Source organism: Lissotriton vulgaris, chromosome 8 (assembly GCF_964263255.1).
Source record: "Lissotriton vulgaris chromosome 8, aLisVul1.2, whole genome shotgun sequence".
NCBI lineage: Eukaryota > Metazoa > Chordata > Amphibia > Caudata > Salamandridae > Lissotriton > Lissotriton vulgaris.
The window spans coordinates 1189998541-1190021319 of record NC_141696.1 but is presented as its reverse complement, the minus strand read 5'-3'; the positions used below and the strand labels follow the sequence as shown (position 1 = coordinate 1190021319).

At 43.6% G+C, this 22779-nt stretch overlaps 1 protein-coding gene across 1 annotated transcript in view; it reads left to right on the top strand.

Annotated features, from left to right (window-relative positions):
• The window catches only part of COG6 (component of oligomeric golgi complex 6), a 585234-nt gene that overhangs the window by 199933 nt on the left and 362522 nt on the right, over window positions 1–22779 (top strand). Inside the window, exon 5 of the mRNA XM_086935060.1 lies at window positions 12488–12599. Coding sequence (XP_086791186.1) covers window positions 12488–12599 — 112 coding nt within the window. The remainder of the gene's footprint in view (window positions 1–12487; window positions 12600–22779) is intronic.

Genomic DNA, 22779 nt, shown 5'->3' with positions numbered 1-22779 from the left:
CAGTAGTTACCACCCAAGTATTCCAAGTGCGGGTAACAGCAGAAATGCGGGGACAAAGTTCATCAATATAAAATGCCTCCACCTGACTTATGAAATAACATTCAAATCTTGACATGCTCCATAGCACAAAGGACATAAATACACTAGTAAGTCTCTCCAGCTCAACGTGAATTATCATTCACCAGTTTCTTAAAATGCAATTTTTTCTATCAAATACCACTTTCCACTGTGAGCAGACAAACTCACTTTTCCAGAAGAAAACCCATTTTTGAAAACAAAAACTGCCTTTGAAATATCAGTTTTCAGATTTTAGGAAATACACAGTGCCAAAACATCAGCTTGTCATTTTAATCAAGTACTCATGTAAAATTGCATCATATGGACAGACTACTTTGAATACCCAAGTATTACAGGCATATGCCATGGATGCGCACCACAGCACCATGAATGCCTGTATTATGCCAGTAATGGCCACCATTATACTACGGACACAGTTGTGCCAAGGATGGAAACCATAAAGGTCAGGGCAGAGACCAGATATCAGTCATGACCATTATTATGCCAGAAATAGGTAAATGTAGGCCAGTCATGCTCCTAGTATGTAAATGATGGCTGTCGGTATACCACATCTAGACCAAACATACCCAAAATAGTCAATGATGGCCATTATGATGCCATTGTCACTGTTATGCCAGGAACAAGTACAATTATGTCAGAGATAACACCCTTATGATGGGGGCTAGCATACACATTTGGTGGTCCTTGACACCGGGCATAGCTTTCAGGAAGCAATAGTGTATATTATGGACGCACATAAATGCTGATGAGTCTCTTAATTTTCTCTGGTCTGGATCATGCCCTGTTCTCGCCAGGTTTTGAGCTAATCATGCACCTAACTGACACCTTTTCACTCTGACTCCTGCAGTCCCACGCTTTGGTGGGTCAGCACTGATTACTGCTCAGGCTACTGTTGCCATGCTTCTTTTATGGTCCACTGTTCACACACATGTTGTGTCTGATATAGCAGGGACTACAACATGGTCAATCTCCTTGTGGCTTAGTTATATTGAGACCGGATACAAACTTTCAAGTGGCAGGCCCTATAAGCTGACACAGTGTGTGTCTGCGTGTTAGTATGAGTTACTGCCAACGGTTCGGCTGCCTGTTACTCTAAGGGTCTTAAAATGAGCAGTTCTGCCTTTTTTAATAGGCATCTACTCTCTGAATTTGAAACTGGGCTTCACTTCTCCTCTGAGAGCTACTTTGAAGGTACTGGCGAGCTACCAGTAGATCTCGAGCTACTCGTTGGAGACTCCTGTTCTAGAGCCACTTGTTTGTGAGCCTACAGGAAACCAGTAACAAATACCACTTTTAAAGCAGAGCTGGACTGCGCCGAATAAGCTAGACTTGTCTTTGAAGTTGTTTGTACCCCTAAGCAAGGTTTTAAGTGGGCCGGGTCTCACCGGTGATGAGCACCGGTTGTTTTTTAAAGGGGGCCTCGAAACGGGTCTCTATCGGGCTCTGTTCTGTACCCTGGCACAAGCGATACGTTTCTTCACGGACTGCAGTGACAGCAGGCACATCGATGTGCGCAGGCTCACACTGCTCACTTCTCTCTTTTGGATAAGTTAGGGCATGACGTTATGCCAGGTGAGCGTTTGAAGGGAAATCCTTTAAAGAGAGTCATTTTCTCTCCGGATTTATCTTCTCTTTTTGAAACTCAGGAGCAGCAACATTGTCGTGGTGTCACCAGGGCTTTAAGTGGAAGCTTTTTCTATATTCTATACAAGCCATAGTTGCTGCATATTTATCTTTTTCAACTAACAACCATTGACAAAGCCAATAGTCCTGACTTGTTGTAGGTTTGATGTTACTTGTTATTTCCTATATCTGGATGCAATGACAGAAACAGCAAAATACAAGTCGAGCGGCACACTATGCTAAGCATAGATTTTTAGTGTACGTGTTTTAAGCCACGCCCATACTTACATTGACCATGCCCCTTTGAGAGACCCCCAGTTTTTTAATCCCACTTAAAGCCCTGCCCCTAAGTACATTTCAGCTATGTGTAATATTGAATATGTTTTACATAATTTCTTTTTCCTAAGAAACCTTTGCATTTTGTACGGTGTTGGTATCCAAATTGTATCGACGTGTGTTAAAATGCCAACATAGTTAGATAAAACCACAGAATGTGCAACGTAAATGCTCTTTAATTGCACACATTTTGCGACCTTCCCTTGCCGCATAACCTAGTTAACTAGGCCGCATAATTTGTCCAGTGGTTGCTGTACAAGGCCAGTGGGAATATCAATTGTTTATCATTTTGATTTGAGTTTCATAGTTTTTAACTCGATTTTGAACCATTTTTTGCTTCAAGAGCTACAGAGGGGGTACGGGGTAGTGTGCTTCAGTGTAAATATCAGCGACACATTCTTGCAACCTTGATTAGGACATAGTTACAGTTGGGCACATATTATTCAGATCATGTTTTTCGAGATTCTCTGTTTTTGGTTAACTATCTTGTTTGAGAGAACTTTACTGCCACCTATCGACCACATAATACAATTTCAGATCTTTTGCAGCACGATAATATTTACCAGAGCGAACAAAAATACTATTGAAAGTAGGGATCTGTGAAGGCGCCCAAATGACCATGTTTTGTAATTTCTTTTATGTAGCTTTTAGTATTTCGTAAATATTTCCGACTTATCAAAAACTAAATTTAACGATTTATTATTTGTAAAATGACAGCACATTGTGGGCACATATCAAATTACAAACATCCCTACAATTTTGGATTTAACTGCCACATCTGGGCTCGATTTGTTTTTGGAAATTGTTGTCTTTATGTTTCGTATTTAAATAAGTGGGTGAACCCACGGGTGGAGAGCTTGTCTCTTCACCCTTTTTGTTTAATCCTTTTTTGAAACACAAGGTGGTGAATGGGTGTACAAGGAAACAGAGTCGGACTGGGTTAGAAAGTAACCAGGGCACCAAATTAAAGTAGCTCTCAGTAAAGAAAAGAAAGAAAGAAAGAAAAGAAAGAGATAACTTAAAAAAAAGTGGTCCTCATTTGCAAATTAGGGCACTTTTGAAGTTGAAAAGACATGCTGTACAGGTGTTTTGCAAGGAATTGGAGACTGCATGTATTTGTGCTTGCTGTAAGCAATGCTTGTTGTAATACCACGGAAACTAACTGTAAAACCGGCCCACCAGATCATAAGACGGGCCCACAACCAGATTTTTTTTTAACTGGCCCACACACTTTACCTGTCAGACCAGTTCTTCTGGAACTTCCGAATTGCCCTATACGACAGTCCGACCCTGCACAGAAACCACCCGCCCGCGACCAACCGTTACCAAGTGTTGTCAATTAATTTATTATTTCCATGTTCCTCTCGGAACCAATTCGTACTTCAAGGCCCCAACAGTGACGTAGATGAATGCTGGCAATTGCGGGGCCGGGGAGAGCAAACGGGCGAGAAGAGCATCGTGTATAAGGAAGAACCAGACTGGTAACCTCTTAGCTGCAAAGTGACGTTTGCCGGAGCCCTGCAACCTTCTCCGTGACCCACCAATATCTTTCCCACAGAATATACCCTGTGACCTCACATGAGTTATCCTTCTATCTTAAAGTTAACACTTTAATATAACCTTCAAAAAATAGTAATATGTTGTCACCTCCTTGATAATTCCCCGTCTTTATTAATTCTTTTGTTCCAATCCCCCATCATTTGCCTTAACTGCCCCTCAAGGGTTTTCATGCTTTCCCTGTTGTAAAAAGGCTTTCTCTCTGCCTCTACTTAGCAGAAAGTGCCGTTTCCCTGAATGGATTGTCATTGACTTGCCGCGCAGTAACAACAGTGGTTCTAAACATCTCTTTTGATTAGCGCTTTCCTTATTTCTAATAGGACTGCCTCCGTATAAAAATCCAGGAATAACTTTGTACCCCTTGTGTATCAGTTACATCCTATTCGTTCCCATCATGTTCCTTATCTCAGGGACTTCATTAGCGCCACGCTATTTATTTCTGTGACTTGGTTTGGTCCTTATTACAACCATCTCTCTCACACCATGATTTTTATGATGGATACTTTCTTTATGCTGTGCTGCTTATTTAATCGGACCTTGAGCATTATCATGGCAGTGCTTACTCGTTTACTTTTCCCTCACGACTGCAGGCTTGCACGATTTCCACTTATGCAGACAGTCGTGTTAACTCCACCTGCGAGAGGCTTTATCCAAGCGCCGTCTATTAACCATTCCCCATTAGATCTAGTAGGTTTCTCAGTCGTGCTCTGAAGCATTTGCACTTTATTTTCATGGTTGTGTGTAGTAGTAATTGCATTCCTTGAAACCAATAAAGCTCTGCTCACCAGCCTCCATCTCTTTGAAGGAGTGAGCCCTGGTCTCCATTATGCTTACTACATCGTTATAGCGTATTAGAACATTGGAATGTTGGGAGCTCCATTCTACGGACCAGTAAATGCCCGCAGAGCAACATTCCAATGTTTTACAAAGGCCTATCGGAGCTCGAGGGGATTTCAATCCCCTCGAGCTTTGAGAAGCCTTTGTTTTATTTGTTAGAACATTCTGCCCTCTAGTGGCAAAATGTTCTTTCTAATAGTCCTATAGCCCTTCGTAGCACGACTATACCCGCTATTAAAGTCCCGTCCATTGTTAAAGGCCCTCTCTTGCGGCTCGGGCTTTTAACACATGAGCGGGGCTTTAATAAACTTTATAGCCCACTACGGCGGACTATAAGGCTATATTATGCTCCTCCTGCTTGTCAGGCATTGGCTCATGTCTTGGTCTCTATTATCTCAGCCTCTTGTTCATCCGATTTTTCTTATTTAGCCTTTCTAATGATTCCAAGTGTTGAGCCTTGCCCTCGGGTGTGCACAGGGTTCTCTGCGTTTTTATTGGACTCTAACTGGAATTTCCTGTGCTTCGTGTTCTCCGCATTGATGCCAACAACTATGAGCCCTCCTTTTTCTGCCCCTTCCTTCTGCTCTTCCCCATGCCACACTGGTAGCTTAAGGAGTCCTCACACGTAGTTACTTCATGGCCACTGGCTCAACTCATCCACGTCAGCTCTCTCCCTGTGTGTGAACTCATGGGCCCCAACAGTCAACGGGTTTTAGAAATGACTAGAGCTAGCTGGAATTCGTGAAGATTGGTAGATATGTTCACTGTTTTCAGAAGGGTTAAGTAATGGGACAGTTAATTATGGATTCTAGGAGACCCTGTAGAATTATGAGCAGATATACTTTGAAACCAGCTGTCATGTGACGGGTTCACCTTGATCATCAAAACAATTTAAATAAATCCTTGATGAAATAATCAACACATTTGTTTAGCAGTGGTCCCTGCATTACAGCAGGTAGGCCAAATGTGGTGGTTTGGACGTCATCAATGTGGAGATAATCCTATTATCAGATAGACAAAGACATGTTGTGTTAAATAAAAACATGGTATTGCTTACTACTTCAAAATGGACTGCTCTATATTTTTTTTCTCAAATCCAGCAATAGGTTTATCATAGGACGGATTTCTTTTAACCCATGTTTCATTTTTATTTTTAGATTGACGAGGGCCTGGCAACTCCTCCAACAATAACGTTTTTGCAAAAACCATGACAAAACAGGCAAGAAGCCATAAACTCTGGCAACAACATTAGACCTATTGGCTTGGCAAATGCTTGTTTTATGTTGATCCATTGTAAGGACACCAGTTAAATACACTTGAGCAATAAAGCAAATGTTTCACAGGCGTTTTCTCCATTCTTTGCAGTCTGCCGAAAAGTTCCGCTGGCACGCCTAGGCATCAATGCTTTCATAGTATTAGCTAGAGAACAACAGTGACTGCTTATTTTTTGTTGATGACTTGGGACAGGGTAGCACCTGTTTTAAAAGTTTACATTGAGAATAAGCCTTACTTAATACCTGTCCCTCTGTGGATTTGTGAATAAGTGATCAATCCAAAGTAGATTTCAAGTTGTGCACCTGTGGCTCTGGACTGGGGGGGGAGGGGAAGTGGTACAATAACTATTGCCAAAAGAGATGGTACTAAAGAGGAGTTATGCTGTCTGCCACCAGCACCTCTCTCCTCCTTAAATTTAATTTGAGACCACTGTCAGAAATTGGGTTATAAATTCGGGAGTGGAACGAAACCTGCCAACGTAATAATCACAATCTGGGTAGCTCGACTCACAATTCTGAGAGAATCTCTTTTCAACCCCATGTAGCTACAGCACAATCGGCAGGCAATCCTCAGAGAAGTCTTTAAGACAGTGATTTAAGACAGTGATTCCCAAACTCTTTTGACCCACGTCTCCTTTGATCTATTGGCCATGGCTCCCCACTATATGGCTTTTTTTTCGGAGGGTGTTGGCGGGAATGCAAGCCCAGCCTTGGGAGCACTTCCATTTTTGTCCCTGAAAATAATTGGGATGAAGCTGATGAATAATCATATACGCAGGGTGTTTTGTATTAATATGGTGGCGCCTCTGATAAAATATTCCTAGTTACTCCTTTTTGCCCATGCCTTTTTTAGAGAGCCCTCTCAAACTATGTTATCCCACTTACAGTGCTAGAAAGCACTCCTAGGCATTTAGGCCCCATTGCCAAAGTGTTTCTGCACTTGAAGAATACTAGTGTGTACTTCCATTTCTACCCATATCATACGTGCCAACTCACCTGTCTTGGCAGGGTGACTCACATTTTAAAAAAAAACAAATACAGCTTTACTTTAGCTGTCTCCTCCCTAAAAAGTGCATCCAATTCAATGCAAGCCAAATACATTCCTCAGATTTAAAACAATATATATTGCCATTATGCCGCATATGACGTTTAACTTCCCTGTGCTTATGGAGAGAGATGGCCTGTATGGAAATGTGTGTGCCCTGGAAGAAATGAGTACTAGAAATTCCAATGGTTCAAGTACACCTGTCAATACTTAATAACACTTAGTGTGTTTAAAAGATGGAAAACTTTACTTTCCTGATAACTTGCATTAGTGTAAAATGCATTTGGAAAAAAACAAAACTATCAACAAGTCTAACAAAATAAATCAGTCGTCTTCCGCCTATTTTGTTGAAACGTGGGGAGATCCAATGAAAATGGATGTCATCTCCCTCGACATGCCATCAATTAAGCAACAATTTTCCAGCTTTATATATCTCACTTACAAATCATCAACATCATGCAGCGTTTAAGTCTAACTAGTTTAACTGAAGCCAACAAACCCTTCAACATTAAATGCATTAAAGTGCTTGGTGCGCGGCACCCCTGGCTAGTTTTGATTGCGCACCAGGGGGCCACGGCACACAGATTGGGAACCACTGCTTTAAGACGTACCAATATTTTTAAAATAAAAAAACAATAAAACGCCAAACCAAATTAGAAACCTAAAGAATAATTTAATGAGCAAAGGAGGCCAAGTTCATTAAAATTGGTTAATGAGAACCAGAGGTATGACTTTCTAAAGTTGTAATGCAAAAATCGCCTAGTAAAAAGGAAAGAGCCATTGAAAAACCACAGTTGACCGTGACCTAGATACATTTTCAGGCCAACCATGATGGAGCAGAGGTAGTTAGACGTAGGTTACATCAAGGGGGTTTTGTCAGAGATTTTACCTTCGTACTTAGTCTAAAGCGGGTGAGAAAGTTCCTTATGGTGAGATCTGCACACCATACTTTCTTAGGACAGACCTTTTTAACCATATCTGCTTCCAGCACGTCTTCTTCAGGGGCACTTCCTCTGTGATCAGTTTTACCCTTTTGGAGTCAGGAGTCCTATTTTTTGTGCATATAAAGCAGGCAATCAGGAGGCCGACCACTTGAACCTTTGAGGCTCTTGAAGACCAGTTCAAGTGTCTGGGTGCCGGCAGAAGCCAGGAGTCCTTGAGTTCCTGAGCAAATTCTCTTCTTCCAGTAGGAGTTAGGAGCCTTTTTTCTTCCAACAGGGCCGCCTTCTTCAGGTGGAGCTGTCCCATTTCCATGAATGGTCTGAGGAGGTGGTGGTTGAGGTGCCAGATTTATCCTGTGCACTAGTCAGCGACTGGAGAAATCATCCCCGCATTCCTAATTATTCTCTCATAGTACCAGCACCTCCTTTTGTAGCATTTTCTCTTTATCTTACTTTAAAAATTCCTCAGGAACTCATATTTCAATATGGCAGAAACCTTTGGTTACCCGTCAGCCACCCATGAAGTTTTTGCCACTCCCTTGTTTATATGAGTTCTGCTTCCTCCAGACAGGTTCCAATCTAGTTCTCTCCGCTACTGTAACTAAAGACTAGCTCTCTAGGGTGGTCCTGGGAATTGATAGGAGAAGCCTTCCCTGGCATCTCAAAGTCAAAAGAGATAGTGCTAAGGATTTCCATTGTTCTGCCAGTTGTTCCTGTCCACTACTTTTTAAGTTCCCAGCAGCTAATGCTCATCTGTTATTCTTTGGCTCAGAGGCAGGTTTTTGTCCTCCGTGCCAGAGTTGCTAACTGTCGCAGAAAAGGATGTTTAATCCAGCTCTGGAGGTGCGATGCGTTGCAGAACTGGTTTTAAGCCAGTTCTTGCTCAAGCAGTCTGAAGTTCATTTTGCTGATACTACTTTTACAATTCACCAATAAGTCCAATTAAGTAGATATCATTTTCTAGTATTTTGTATTAGCTTCTACCCTAGTAGAAATAGGGAACATATACTTTAATCCCATCTAGGCCTGTTCAGGGACAAGTCTACAAAGCCTACACTCTCAAATAGTTTTTGAGCTTTATTTTATTGTGTCATTGTGAGATCACACTAACTCCAATAGGTAGTGTGCCTTATTTTTATATATCCGCACACTGCCCTGTGGGCTAACAAGACACACTCTAAGTGTGAATGATAAATATATAAAAATTGTCTTTTCCTGCATGGCAAATGTGCTTTTCTTTGCCTTGTGTCACTGCAGAGCACTTAAACTGCAGCCCAGTCAGCGCACAGTGCTGCTTCTGGTAGGCATATATTTTTAACATATATGTTGGTGGTGAGAATGCACATATGACATTTAACTTCCATGCCATAGGTGAGTTTTCTGCACCATTTACAATGACCATACATAGTAAAAAAGTTAAATAGAGATTTAAATAATATACACAGTGAATTTGGCCGATTGGGCGAAAATAATGTTACCACTACTATTTTCTAGCTGAAGCACAAGCACAGTGTCACTGAGTAACAGTGCACAGAGTCCTAAAACAAGCAAAATATGGTCCATTAAAAAAGACAACAAATCTTGGGTGACTATGCAGAAAAGACAAATTGGGTAAACCCCCAGTGATATAAAAAGTTACAAGGGTTCACGTAGCAATAACCCAGTTTTGTTGTGAATCCTTCCGCATTAACCAAGGTCTATTTATGACCTGTGTTTGTAATGAACTAATGTCCAACCAATGAAGCAAAAAGGCCTGCAGACTGATATGAACTTTAAGTAGCAGGAACTTTGGGTAGCTCCTCGTTCAAGAGGTTAAGGGCCTTACTTTGGCGATGTGGGATCGGACCAACACGGTAGCGCCCTGCTGTCACGCCGCCAAAGCCGCACTGACACTGCCTGCCAGATTATGAGTTTTCTTGTGTCTTGTGGGCGGTGCTTTGGCGGTCCCACTGTGGTGACCATTAAAAAGGCACTGCAGTAGGAGCGCCAAAGGCTGTTCCTGCACAGCATGTATTGTGCAGTCCATGCTGTACAGCAGGGGTCTCCAAACCGGTCCTGGAGGGCCAGATCCATGCTGGATTTTTAAAATTACTACATGTATCTCAATGGGGATATCCCAAAAATCTGGCATGGATCCGACCCTCCAGGACCGGTTTGGAGACCCCTGCTGTACAGGAAAGGGGGTGAATGCACAAAGTGGGGCACAACATGTGTTTCTATGCAGTCACCCCATGGCCCTGAGGAAACAGGAGGCCCTGTAGGGCCCTTTGGTTCCTCACCACCACCACAGTTTTCAAGGCGCCCTCAACTCCATGAAAACCATGATGGTGAGGAAACTCCTAATATGCTCGGCGGTGCCGCAGCAACACCACCAGCATATTAGGGCCTCTCACCGCCGGGCCGCGGGATCCATGATCCCCGGTGGTTGCGGCGGGCCTATGGCAGACCCACCGCCGTAATTGTAATATGGTGGTATATCACCTGTATGGCGGTCCAGGGACCTTCACCATGTGTTCTGCAGTCCGATGGACCGCCAAAACTGTAATCAACCCCTTAGTAAGGAAGAGAAATAGATTAATGAAATAATCTGAGATTTTTTTACTGAAAGTGCCGTTTGGTTCCACCACCCCTCACTCCTGCAGAAAGTCTTGCAGGGTGGGTATTTGATTCTGTTGAGGGCCATAAACAGACATGATTCAGTATGCACCACAACATCATCTTTACCCATTTAAAGTTGCAGGTCGTGACTCACTGCTTCTTAAAGGAATAAAGGTTACCCGGATAGTATCAAGATGGTTGTCTTCTTTTAAATAAATCCCAAAATGACTGCTTTCTTGGTGCACCAAGACTCATTTTGAAAGAATTAGAAGGTGGGGGCTCCAAAGATGAAAACTTCAAAAGAAGAACTGCATGTCCATCCTAAACTATGAAGTGATTGTGTCAGATGTGAGGGTGTTAATTCCTAGTTTCTACAAGCTCCAGTTTCTCTGAGAGGGAATACTACACTGATTGACTTGGAAGTTGCAGAATTTAGATAACTATTTGTGGTAAATAAAATTACCGGGACTATTTTTCTATACATTAATAACAATAAGAATAGCTCATAAAATGAGAGGCAGAGTCCGTGGTATCTGAGTCATACGGGCTTTAATTAAGATGACTCGAGTCAACGAGAATCGGGTTCCATCACCACTAAGGTTCAGGAAGGGATATCTAACGTTTTATTAACATCACACATTATATATAGTAAAATCGTACAATTGCAAGGAATACAGTAGGCGTAACAAGTGAAAGTAGAGAGAGATAAGGACATATGGGCGTAAAAGAAGGCGTGTAAGGAGGCGTACACGGAGGTGTGTACCAGATGAGTCACAGAGGTGTCATAGGTGGGTGGATGCATAGAGAAAATCTGCAGGGTCAGCAGAAACCTTTTCCCTACATGTGCGCGCAACTGAACATGACGTGAGATTGACGTGTAACTGGGGAGAGCTGGGGGGTTTGACATTAGCACTAGTAGAGGAGACTGGAGTCTGGGATGTCAGAACGACCTGCACCTTTGGCATATCTGATATCTTGTGTTTGGAGGATGTATTATCTGAAGTAAAAGGTCTCTCGTGCAGAGGCCGTTCATCACTGACTGCTAGTGAGTGCATATATTTCTTCGTGCAATGAAAGGGCCGTATGCCTACTATGGCAACGGGTTCAGTAAATCACTTGCATGGAGACAGGAAGGCTGGGCCCTATGCTCTGCAGGCGGAAATATGTTTACCTATTTCACTAGACTGGAATGTGTTTTTGCGGAGGCTGAGCAGATAACTGTAGGCAAAATACCGTCTTGGCAGGCAGGCCAGGCCGGGCCGGGCACCGCTCGACTGGGCAGGGAGTAAGGTAGAGGTCAGGGATGCATACCTAAACTGCAGCTTTCAGAGACAGAAGAGGCTCGGAGCCTGAATTCAGGGCCTGGCTCGGCTGAGCCACAAAAACGTGTGCTTCTCGATGTTAAAACGTATACCATGTGAATGCATTGGCAACGTAGGCTTTAAGGCTGAATTATCGCTTCGTTCATGGGGGGCCTGGTAGATGACATGTTAACGTTGGACGCAAATGCTAATGCGTCTTCATTTCGGCCATAGAGGGAAAGTGCATGGATGTCATGCATATATACTACACGTTGGGGTACACGTAGGGGATACATAGACCATATAAAATTCCAGTAACTATTAGTGCAGTTAGAGTTCAAGACAATTTCTGTCTATAACATTAGTTGTAGGTCAGATGTTAATGTCCAAAAAGGTTTCCATGCCATGATTGTTGTTCACACTTTGAAGCTTGACAAAAAAATGAGGTTCATGCTTGAAATAATAAAGCATATTTTGCCTTGTGAGGTCAAGTTTCCCACTTCTGAAGTCACGTGACCAGCACTACATACCCATTCAGGCCAGTGGCCTATTTGCATGTGCAAGGAGAATTTCAAGGATGTCCTTGGCACAGTAATCGTAATTTATATAAGGTCAGTTTTACAGATATGTAAAACTTGTGCATGCTTTTACACATTTCTAGTGTACATCCACATATTGCTAGCATTCGCACACGCAAATAAATAAAAATGAGGGCAATTTGAAACTTTTAGCAGTGTCAATTGCTCGCTTCATTGTTTAATTTGTGTATATTTAAAATGGCATTGAAGACACACAACTGAAAGAGATCATAACATCCTTTTTGCTGCAAAAACACAAAACATTGAACTTTGATAATAAAACCTATAGTTGATATTCCCACGTGTTGTTGTTTTTCAGTCAGAGATTGGATATCCGAGCTCAAGTTGCAAATGCCTTCTTATCAAAGTTCCAGTTGACTTCGGATGAAATGAGCGTTCTTCGTGGCACAAGGGAAGGTCCACTGACAGAGGTAAGTTGTGGAATATACATTGTATGTACACAGGCAATTTTGTTTTCTAATTGTTTATTGCTAAAATTTGTGGATGCAAGAAAGATCCAGAAATACGATTACTTTTTTTTTCACACTTTTTAAGCTCTCAGCCTTGCAGGGGAAAATATAACAATAGGCCGAAAAAGTGAAATAATGCCCTCTAAGTTAGCCCATCCATTGTATCAGCCGCCATGGAACAGTGTGTAAACTCTGCTCCATGGAGATTTCCAAACAGAAGAAACCTCAAGGGCTGAATTATTGATCTTGCCTTTTCATGTTTTATCATGTTTTTGGGGAGCTATACCTGTGATTAGCAACACCTCTACCAGTGAAGCTGACCGCTTAAGCATTGAAGGTTGGGTGTAGTTCATTAGCATACTTCAACTTTTCTAATGCGCTCCCACAACCAATTTTTGTTTAGGTGTTAATTAGAAAGTGTTGACAGACAAAAAAGAAAGGTACATTGTGAGGTGTCCCCCATGTCAAGGCAAAGTAAAAAAACTGAAACATCAAACTGGTAGTCTTACTTAATTTTAATGTTTTAGATGTAAAGTTTGTAAAAGTTAGTAGTCGCAACAAGTGTTTGAGCTAAATGATGGTTGCCATTGCCTGCAGTTATGTTGCGTGAGTACCAGCCAAGTTCTTCGAGCAGAGAATTTGTACTGTCTTCTCAGTGAAAACCTTACAAAGTTAATAACAAATAAAAGTAACAAAATGACCTAAACTCAAAAGCAAAATAGAATAAACCTTACAGCAGTTAAACAGGAAGAGATATTATTTAAATAGCCCCAAACTGGTGTAAGTTCTTGCTCTAGCTTGATTGGTACACTGTAGCTGTGAACGCAGAATATTGAACAAGTCATGTATATCCTAGCTGACAACCTGCCTGACTTGAAGTGCAGTTTCAATTACAAATTAGACTTGTCTTAAACCAGCCCAGAGGTGCATGTGTCCTCATGCTATCCTCTGTGTTCTCAACTTTACACTCTGGAAAGACACAAAACTCTCTTAAGGAGAGTTGTTCACACTGGATTTCCCCTGTCCTTACTGTTACCTCTTTTTAGGTCGAGCCTAGAAAGCGCTTACACTGTCACAATGATCTGTTGTATGTACGTTGTGGGCTTTGACTCTCCCATTGCTTTGGATTTGTCTAGTCAGTTGTCTTGTAAAAATCCTTGCTTGCTTGTGGGTAATTTGGCTTTCTGGTCCCTCCTTTTACCAAGTTGTTCACTCCCCTCAAGTATGGCCCCAGGACTTGGAGGCTTCCACATTTTTCTATGTTATTTTTTTGTCAGGGACTTTTTGTACAAATTTGAAAAAGCATTTTCCTGGCTCAGCACGGTGCCCGCTTCATGGACACAGCACTTTAATCTTTCACCAACGCTCGTTCCCCCCCTCCCCCGTGAGCATTTCCCGTTTCCATTTTTCTTTAGGTGCCTTGTTAATAAGTGTTCACAGCGGCCGTACACTGTAGACTCTGCTGCATTGGTGGTCCGCTGTCTCCCCTGGGAGTCGCTATGGAGCCTGCTGCGCCCGCCCTGGTTTTTACTTAGAACAAGCTTGGTGCCCGGTTTATCTTGATCCCCCACACAACATGTCGCTGCTTCATCTTGCTCCCCCACCCTCTCATCTCACTCCCCCACCATTTCATCTATCTTCCCCCTTACCCTCCCTAACCCATTTGTGCTGGCCAGAAGGGATAGGAGGTGGATGGTAGGCGCACATACTGTGTTTCTTTTTTTAAAAAAAACAACTATTTTTAAAAAAACATCAAGGTAAATACAACCACATTTTTGAGCATTGGTGACACCGTAATTAAACATATACATTTTGGTATGTTTGGGTGATATGGGTGTGGCTTGTATCTATGTAAACATTTTATGCCTTACTCAGTTGGGATGGGGTCGTCCAAGGTGGGCTCGGGAGAGGAAGGGGGGGGGGTCGCAAATATGCCCACGATATTCTTTCCAACTTGACCATATATGAGTCCATTTTGGGGGACATCCTCTGGAGACATACACTGCTTTCTCCCTGAACATGCACCAGCACATGTCCTATTTCCATAACTGCAGGCCATGGGCCTCTCTCGCTCCCCACAGTCTGGCGATATTTTGTTTGACAATCATGCAGCCTAGAGCCACCCATATTTTCCCTTTACTACTCAAATCCGTCAATCCCCACACATTTAATAAACACTCTCCAGTGGCTCGTTCGAGAACCTCAGACATTCATTTGACAACCCTCGTCCAATAAGCACAGATCTCAGGGCAATCCCACAAGGTGTGGATAAAAGTACCCTCTCTCCCGCAGTTTCTTTTACATTTCGAGTCTTCCCCATATCTCATATGAACCAGGGTTTTTCTGGAATAATGTAAACTGTGCAAAATCTACAACTGCACTCATTTAAGCCTTGATGAGATTGCAACCTCCCTTTGAGAGGCAAGTGCCTCCACCCAGTCTTTATCATCTAGCTCTGGTATGTCTTCCGTCCATTGCTCCCTGAGTTTTATAAGGGGATCAGATTTATGATTTATAAGCTTACGGTATGTGAGGGTGTATTGACTTATCCGGCATGTATCTATCAAGTAATCTGTCTTCTATTGGCGGTGCCTCGGGCAACGTCGTCCCTACCCCAAGGCATGCCTGCATAGCGTGTCTGACCTGATAATATCTAAATAGTTCCGAATCTGCAAGTTCGTATTCTCCCTGTAGTATAGAGAACTCTATCACTTTACCATTCTTCCACATATCTTCCAACCGTGAGAGCCCTATGAGGTCCAACTTATCAAAGCCCCTGGTAGTTCGTAGGTTCCCCAACAAATAGGAATCCCATATGGGGTAAATTGCAGAGGCACCCATCCCAGACTTTTGTGCGCCATGTGCCAGATCCGAACCGCATGTGATGTGGGACCCGTTAATCTCAGCCGAGCTGGTTTGCTGTAAAGAGCTCTAGTGTAGGACCCCCCGCCCCCCAGTAAAAGCCATCTGTCCATCCATTAACCCGGATCATTCTGTGGCCAATAAACCCCCTGATTAATAGCTGCCAGTTGCGCGGCCCAATAGTATTTTTTTATATCTGGAAGTCCGATTCCACCATCGTACCAACTGCGGACAAGTCTCAGGAGTGATATTCGAGGTGCACCCCGACCCATAAGAAGGCCCTCTGCTCGTCCTCAATTGCAGCAAAATAGGACGCCGGGATCGGGTCTGGTGAGTTGTGTAGGACGTATAGAAAACGGGGTAATGCCATCATTTTAAGTAACGCAGCCCTACCCAATAGGGACAGCGGGAGAGTCCTCCAGTACTCCACATCACGCTGAAGACGCCGCAGATGGAGCCGAAGATTGTGGCCATAGTATTGTACGGGATCCATGGTAACCTATATGCCGAGATATGTGAAATCCACCGTTGCCTCCTCAATTTTGTATCCTCTGGGCAAATTTGGGAACTTTCCCCATAGCACGTAGATTAGCGATTTAGCCCAGTAGATGGTATATCCGGAGTATATCCGGAGTACTTGCCAAAGCTATTAAAAATGTCAAGGGTCCTGTTAATTGAAGTGACTGGAGATGCCAGATATAGTTATGTCGTCGGCATATTGGGAGATACGATCTTCCCATTCCTCCGACCATCTCAAACCTCTGACAAGAGGGTCTCTTCGGATCCAGCAGGCCAGAGGCTCTAGTGCTAGGGCAAATAGCAAAGGAGACAGGGGGCATCCCTGCCTCGTTTCTCTTCCAAGCCCAATTGTCTCAGATTTTTTGTTATTCACAACCACTTGCGCTAAAGGTTTACTGTATAAGAGTTTGCCCCATCCGATAAGGTTTTTCCAAAACCCTGTTTCTCCAGCTCTGTGAACAAGTAGGGCCATTCAATCATATTAAAGGCCATGGTCACATCTAAGGACATGACCACCACGTCTTCCCTCAGTGTATGAGCCCTTCCAAGTACCCCGTGAAGTCTACGAAGATTCAAAGAAGTATTTCTGGCCGGCATAAAGCCTGACTGGTCTGGGTGTACCAATTCTGAGACCACTGCTAATAGTCGTGCAGCTAGAAGTTTGGGCCTGTATGAGGAACAATAATCTCTAGGCGTACCATCTTTATGGATGACTGCCACCGTTGCAAGTGGTTGGTCGCGGGGGAGCTGGCCTGACTCATGGCTTTCCTCATACATAGCTTTGAGGTAAGGGCCAATTATATCTGGCTTCATTTTGTACAGTTCGATAGGGAGGCTATTAGGACCCATAGCCTTTTCTGCTTGCAAGTCTCTAATGGCTCGTGCCACTTCGTCATTAGATAGCATGCTATCTAGTGAGTCACAACCCTCCTCTGTCAAAACTTGGAGCTTTATGTCCGCCAGCAGTGCCCTAGAGTCCTCAATCGAACCCTGAGAGTGAGATGTGTATATTTGACTATAGTATGTAGCAAATTCGTCCGCTATTTTCTGAGGATTCGTAATCGACTCTCCCACTGCATCTGTCAATTCAGCAAGCAAGTGGTTGGCCCGGTCACGACGATCCAGCCATTCGAGTATTTTCCCTGCCCTATCGCCAAGTTCGTATATTCTGCTGAGTTTATCCCTGTACAGTGTTTTTTTCCTATTGTCGGCTACACTTCTATATTCATCTTGTTTGAGGTTAAGGTTGTGTAGTATTTCTGGGTCATTAGCATCCCTGTGTCTAAGAAGTTCTCCTTCTAACTCCAGAATTTCCCCTTCCCGCCTGTCCAATTCAGCGTTTTTTTCTTTTTTAGTTCCAGCTACTTGGGAAATGGCCTGCCCTCGGACTACTGTCTTGACGTATCGTGTTTCTTGCTTATCTTTTTTTTGTGGCCCAGCAGGCTTATACAGGTGCATAGTATACTCATAGTATACGTCTTGAGTCACCCGAGACTTGCAAGTGCATTCCAGGGAATGTCCTGCCATAGCACCTACAGGCAGGCCATCAGGTGTGAAAGTACCATGTGGAGTTCAGCTAGAGGAGATCAAGAAGGCCCATTAAACGACTTCATTTTAGGCGCAGGCGGAAAGTGGGCTGTGACTGGCATGGGATAGGAAACAACCCGGTGAGGTTGTTCCTCGCAGCAGGCAAATGCAGACTTTGCTTACTGTCAAGGGATGGTTGTTTGGTTCACAAGCTGCAGATCACATTGCGACTGAAGTTTATTTTCATAACATTAGCACCAGTTATTGTTTCAGAGTCAAACTTGATTGAGTGTCTTTCTGACAGCCTTGCAATGTTTCCTAGGTCGAGGCTTGACTAGCTCTTCAGTCCAGTTGTTTTAATTTGCATTCTGGGACTTGTAGCTGTTTTCATTAACCACAGCTGAATGTTACAGAATGCAAAGAAATAGCATGCCTGACGTTGCTAGTGAACTAAGTATTGGACCTGGGAAACTTACTATAAACAAGAAAGATTTTGCCTTCTATTTTATTTATTTATTTTAACATTTCTAAAGCGCATGGTTAGGCCAACCGGCATGTCCCCGCACTGAGCAGACTCGCTACGTGGGAACAACTCGTAGACCCTTCACAGAGAACATGCCCTCTAATGCATTCTTGCGACTGTCCTATACTTTAAAACACAGAGGAGAATAGCCAGGTTTTTAGCTTTTTCCTAAATTTACCTTCGCATGATTCCATTCTTATGGTTTCCGGGAGCCCATTCCAAGATAGCTGAAGGACCGTACCCCCATTCTTGCCCTCCGAACTCTCGGAACGTTCACAAGGGACCTTCCTTTTGATCGCAGATTGCGGCCTGGGATATATTGCGACATTAGTGGGTGCAGGTAGCGCAGTCCTGTTTTTTGCAAGTATTTTATGGCAGTAGCATATTGATTTAAAAAGGACCCTTTCTTCCACCGGCAACCAGTGCAACTCCTTCAAAGCTTTCCTTGTGGAAGCTCTTCTAGGAAGATTTAATATAAGCCATGCAGCCGCATTTTGTACCACCTGTAATTTGGCTAGCCCCCTTTTTGGAGCTCCCAAATACAGTACATTTCCGAAGTCCAGTTGTGATGTAACTAGGGCATGCACTATGGTCTTCCTTGCGTTGGACGGTAGAAGGTCCAGAATCTTCCTCAAAATTTTTAGGATCCCAAAACATTTTCCCACTACTTTCCGGGTTCGAGCCTCGAAAGACCATTTAGGATCAACCAGAACTCCCAAATTTTTTACTTCGGATTTAGGCATAGGAACTTGTCCCAATGTTTCCGGCCACCATGCAGAGGACCATATGTTAGGTGAAATGCCCACTATCATTACCTCTGTTTGTTTGCTGTTCAATTTCAGGCAATGATCGGACATCCATCCTGCTACCTCTTCTAGGCACCTGGTGAAATTGAGCGCTTTCAGTTTATTGTTTCCTGATAGTGTCACAATTAGCTGAGTATCATCAGCATATGATACAATGGTGATATGATGTTTTTCCACTAATTCTGCCAGTGGTCCCACATACAGATTAAATAGCGTGGGGCTCAAGATTGATCCCTGTGGTACTCCCTGGGGCAACTTGATATTCTTAGAAAGTTGTGACTGCTGTGACACTTGAAAACTGTGCGACAATAAAAAGGATGGCATCCATCGTAGTACAGTCCCATCTATACCGCATTCTTCCAGTCTATGTAGAAGCAGCCCATGTGAGACAGTATCGAACGCCGCTCTTAGATCCAATAGGATCATAGCTGTTGTCTGCCCCTCATCCGCACCAGGTCTCATTGTATTGGTGGCCAGGAGCAGAGCTGATTTTGTTGAGTGGGCTGTTCTGAAGCCAGACTGGGAGGGGTGTAAAAGATCATTTTCCTGAATATGATTGATTAGCTGTTTGTTAACAACTTGTTTTGCAATCTTAGCGACAAATGGTAGTAGCGAGATTGGACTCAGGTTTTCTGCTAGATCTATTGACGTTTTTTTTTTACTTACTATTGCTTGTTTCCAACCGGTAGGGACTTCTCCCTTCTGGAAGGAAGTGGTAATGAGCTCATAAATGTAAGCCATAATATGATCTGCTCCCGTCAATAATTGTTCTAGGTGGGCCGGACCTCGGGGGGGGGGGGGGGGGGGGGGGGGAGCCTGATTTAATTCCCTTGGCTATTATTTTTAATTCCTCTAGTTCTGGCATTTTAAATTCACTGAACCTGTCCCCTGTAAAATTCCTCTCCTTCTTAGTTTCTGAGATTTCCCCCTGGCAAGCTTTTATTTGAAAGGCAATATATATTTTTGTCACCTTCTCAGCAAAGAATTCAGCAATTTTATTACAGTTTTCCATGGAGGACATTCCTTCTTCCTTTTGGTTGTCATGGGATTTCAGTGAATTAAGTATAGCGAACATTTCTTTAGATGATCTCCTCGCTTTTTCTATTTTCTCCGTATAGAACTCGCACCTTGTTTTCTTAATTAATGTATGATATTTTTAATTTCACTTTTATATTGCTCTTTAGCCTTGCCACAGAAATTTTTACTCCAAATCCGCTCCAGTTTCTTGAACTCTTTTTTTAGATTTAGCAAGGATTTCATTAAACCAGGGAGCTGATGCCATCTGTCAAGAATAGGGCCCTTTTTGTGCGTTGGTGATTTCACCTGTTGGCTAAGGTTCATTGCCATCAGATCACTACATAGGGATTGGACTTCCTTGTTCTCCCTATTGTCAAAGTGCAAGTTCAAATCTCCTAGTATATTAGAAGTTATTGTAGCGTAAGGCAGGTTGAGCAGTTCTTTCTCCTAAGCTTATTATGAATTGAGCAGCTGGGCCAGGTGGCTGATATATTAGGAAGCCGTTAATGAGAGTTTAAAGAGGAATGCTTCGCAGTGTTCTATATTTGCTTCCCTTATATTACACTTCAAGGATGTTTTATGAATAATTGCAATTCCTCCCCCTCTTTGCTCCCTATCTTGCTTTAAGATCCTATAGCCCTCCGGGAGAGCATCTACGATATCCGGATCAGAACTATCATTAAGCCAGGTCTCTGTTAAAAATACCATATCTGGGTTTTTATCTTTTAAGATGTCATGAATCTCAAATTTATGTTTACCCATCGACCGACATTTAAGTAGCATGAAGCGCAACTTCCTCTCTTGTTTTTTGGAGTTGTTGCAGCCTGCTAGAATGTACTCACAGTGTGCACATTTTAGTGCCTTTCTATCCACATTCACACTGTTTTTACAATTCTATCACAGTTTATAATAATTTTCACAAGTTTTGCTATACCGTCAAACAATTTCTTAATGGGGCCATCTGGTGAAGGATATCACAATATCACTCACAGACCAAGCAGATGTCACAAAATAAATCAACCTTTTAGGATGACTTTTTGACATAGTTTATTTATTTTTCATAGTTTAGCTTTTCAATGTAGATTATACATTAGTGACGTGGCCGGTTATGTTGGACAGAGCATTCCGGGTCACATCGTAATTGGCCCCTCGGTTTACTTTCCGACCGCCGCATTACAAATGTGGCTGTCGGAAACTAAACCAGCGGTCGTTCTGGCTGGCTTCCAACAGGCTCAAGGAGCCCGTCGACCAGTCTGAACCGGCTTGTGATCCCAAAGGGCAGGCCTTTCCGTTACGATGCATGGTTTCCTGCATGGGTTCCATGCCGGACTGTCCGTCATAGAAACCATGTTAGAAAGCGTGTTTGGGGGCCCCCCAGCAGGGCCCACTTGTGTGTGGGGCCTCCGGTTGGGGGCCGAGGTGGCACCTATGGTACCCCCCCTGTTGATCCCTGCACCTTGTGGCAGGCACCTTGAGGGGAAGAAGGCTGATCACTGGGTAAGAACCAGAGTGTCCAAAACTAGATATGGTAGGTTGACCAAAAGACTGAGGTCAAAAAGACCCCCAGAAAAGACAGCAGGGCATTCTGAAAAAGATCAAAAGTAGGGTAGGCCCCCGAGACAATGCACAAAATAAAAATGAGTACCAGGGTAAGCACTTGGACCCAAGAACGCATTATTCCTTAACTGAAACAAGACAGGGTACCTATCCAAGGGCCCCTGCTGTCCTTGAAACCAAACCCCTAGTGTTACTCCAGGAGCTGCCACTGTATCCTTTCAGAGTGGTTCCTCAGATGAGGAAGACCTAGCCCTCAACTGGAAAGTGGGCCCAAAAGGTGAGTTTGAGATTCCAGAGGGGGTAGACAGTTCCACCACCTACTTGTGAATCAAATCCCAGCCACTGCCCTGAGAGATACCTGTGCCAGTCACACAGTTGTGCATGACATGTTGGTACTCTCAAACCAGTATATCCAAGGGGAGATAAAAAGAGCTAGGGCTATTCCACGGGAGGTCACTATCATGCCTGTGGCTGTAGTGCCCCTAGAAATAGCTGGGTCCCTTAGTTGGAGAAAAGTGGTAGTAAGTAAAGACCTCCCCCTTCACTGTCTCCTTGGAAATGACCACCCAGATGTTGGTTTGAGCCAAAGTGAGGCACTGGCCCTGTGCCAGCCCTCACCCAAGGATTCTGGGAAGGGGGGGGGGGGGGCGGTTGTGTGCAAGTAAGCCCCAGAAGAAGTGTAGGAAAGGTGGACAACTGTTAGCCACAGTTACAGCAGTGGCGGGTCCTCCACTAAGGCAGAGGAGTGTCACCCCACTGCTGCAAAGCAATGAAAGAAAGAGCAAATGCAATGGTAATATCTCATGGTTATTCTCATTGTATTTCTTCATGCTGTGCAGCTTTGCAGGGCGGGCGAGTTGGGCTGCTCTGTTCAGAGAGCAGGGGAGGAGGGGTTTGCCCACTCCAAGTTGGCTTGAGTCTTTGGCCGGCCCAAGAGGGCCGGCCAAAGAGTCATGCACACTTCGCACGTTCTCCGCGTGATGAGCATGCCCAGGCCCCCATTCCCTGGCTGAGCGCCGAACCATGGCGCTAGACCAATCACAACAATGTATAGCATCATTTTGATTGGCTTAGGGGAGGGAGTCTGGCTGTTTCCTGTTCCGGCCCCATAGAGAAGAGACTGCTGCCACGTGGCAGAGAGCGGGGAATTAAGTTTTTTCTTTTCTTTTTTTTACATTCCAGTAATGTATGTGTATGTGTACATCCTCAGCCCGCCACTCCTGATCTGTGCTGGCCGCTACGGTGTTCCAAGGAGCAATGAGATTCTATACCAGTAGGGGAGAACATAGATTGTCAGAGTCTCATATTTGCTTTGACTCCAGAGTTGTGT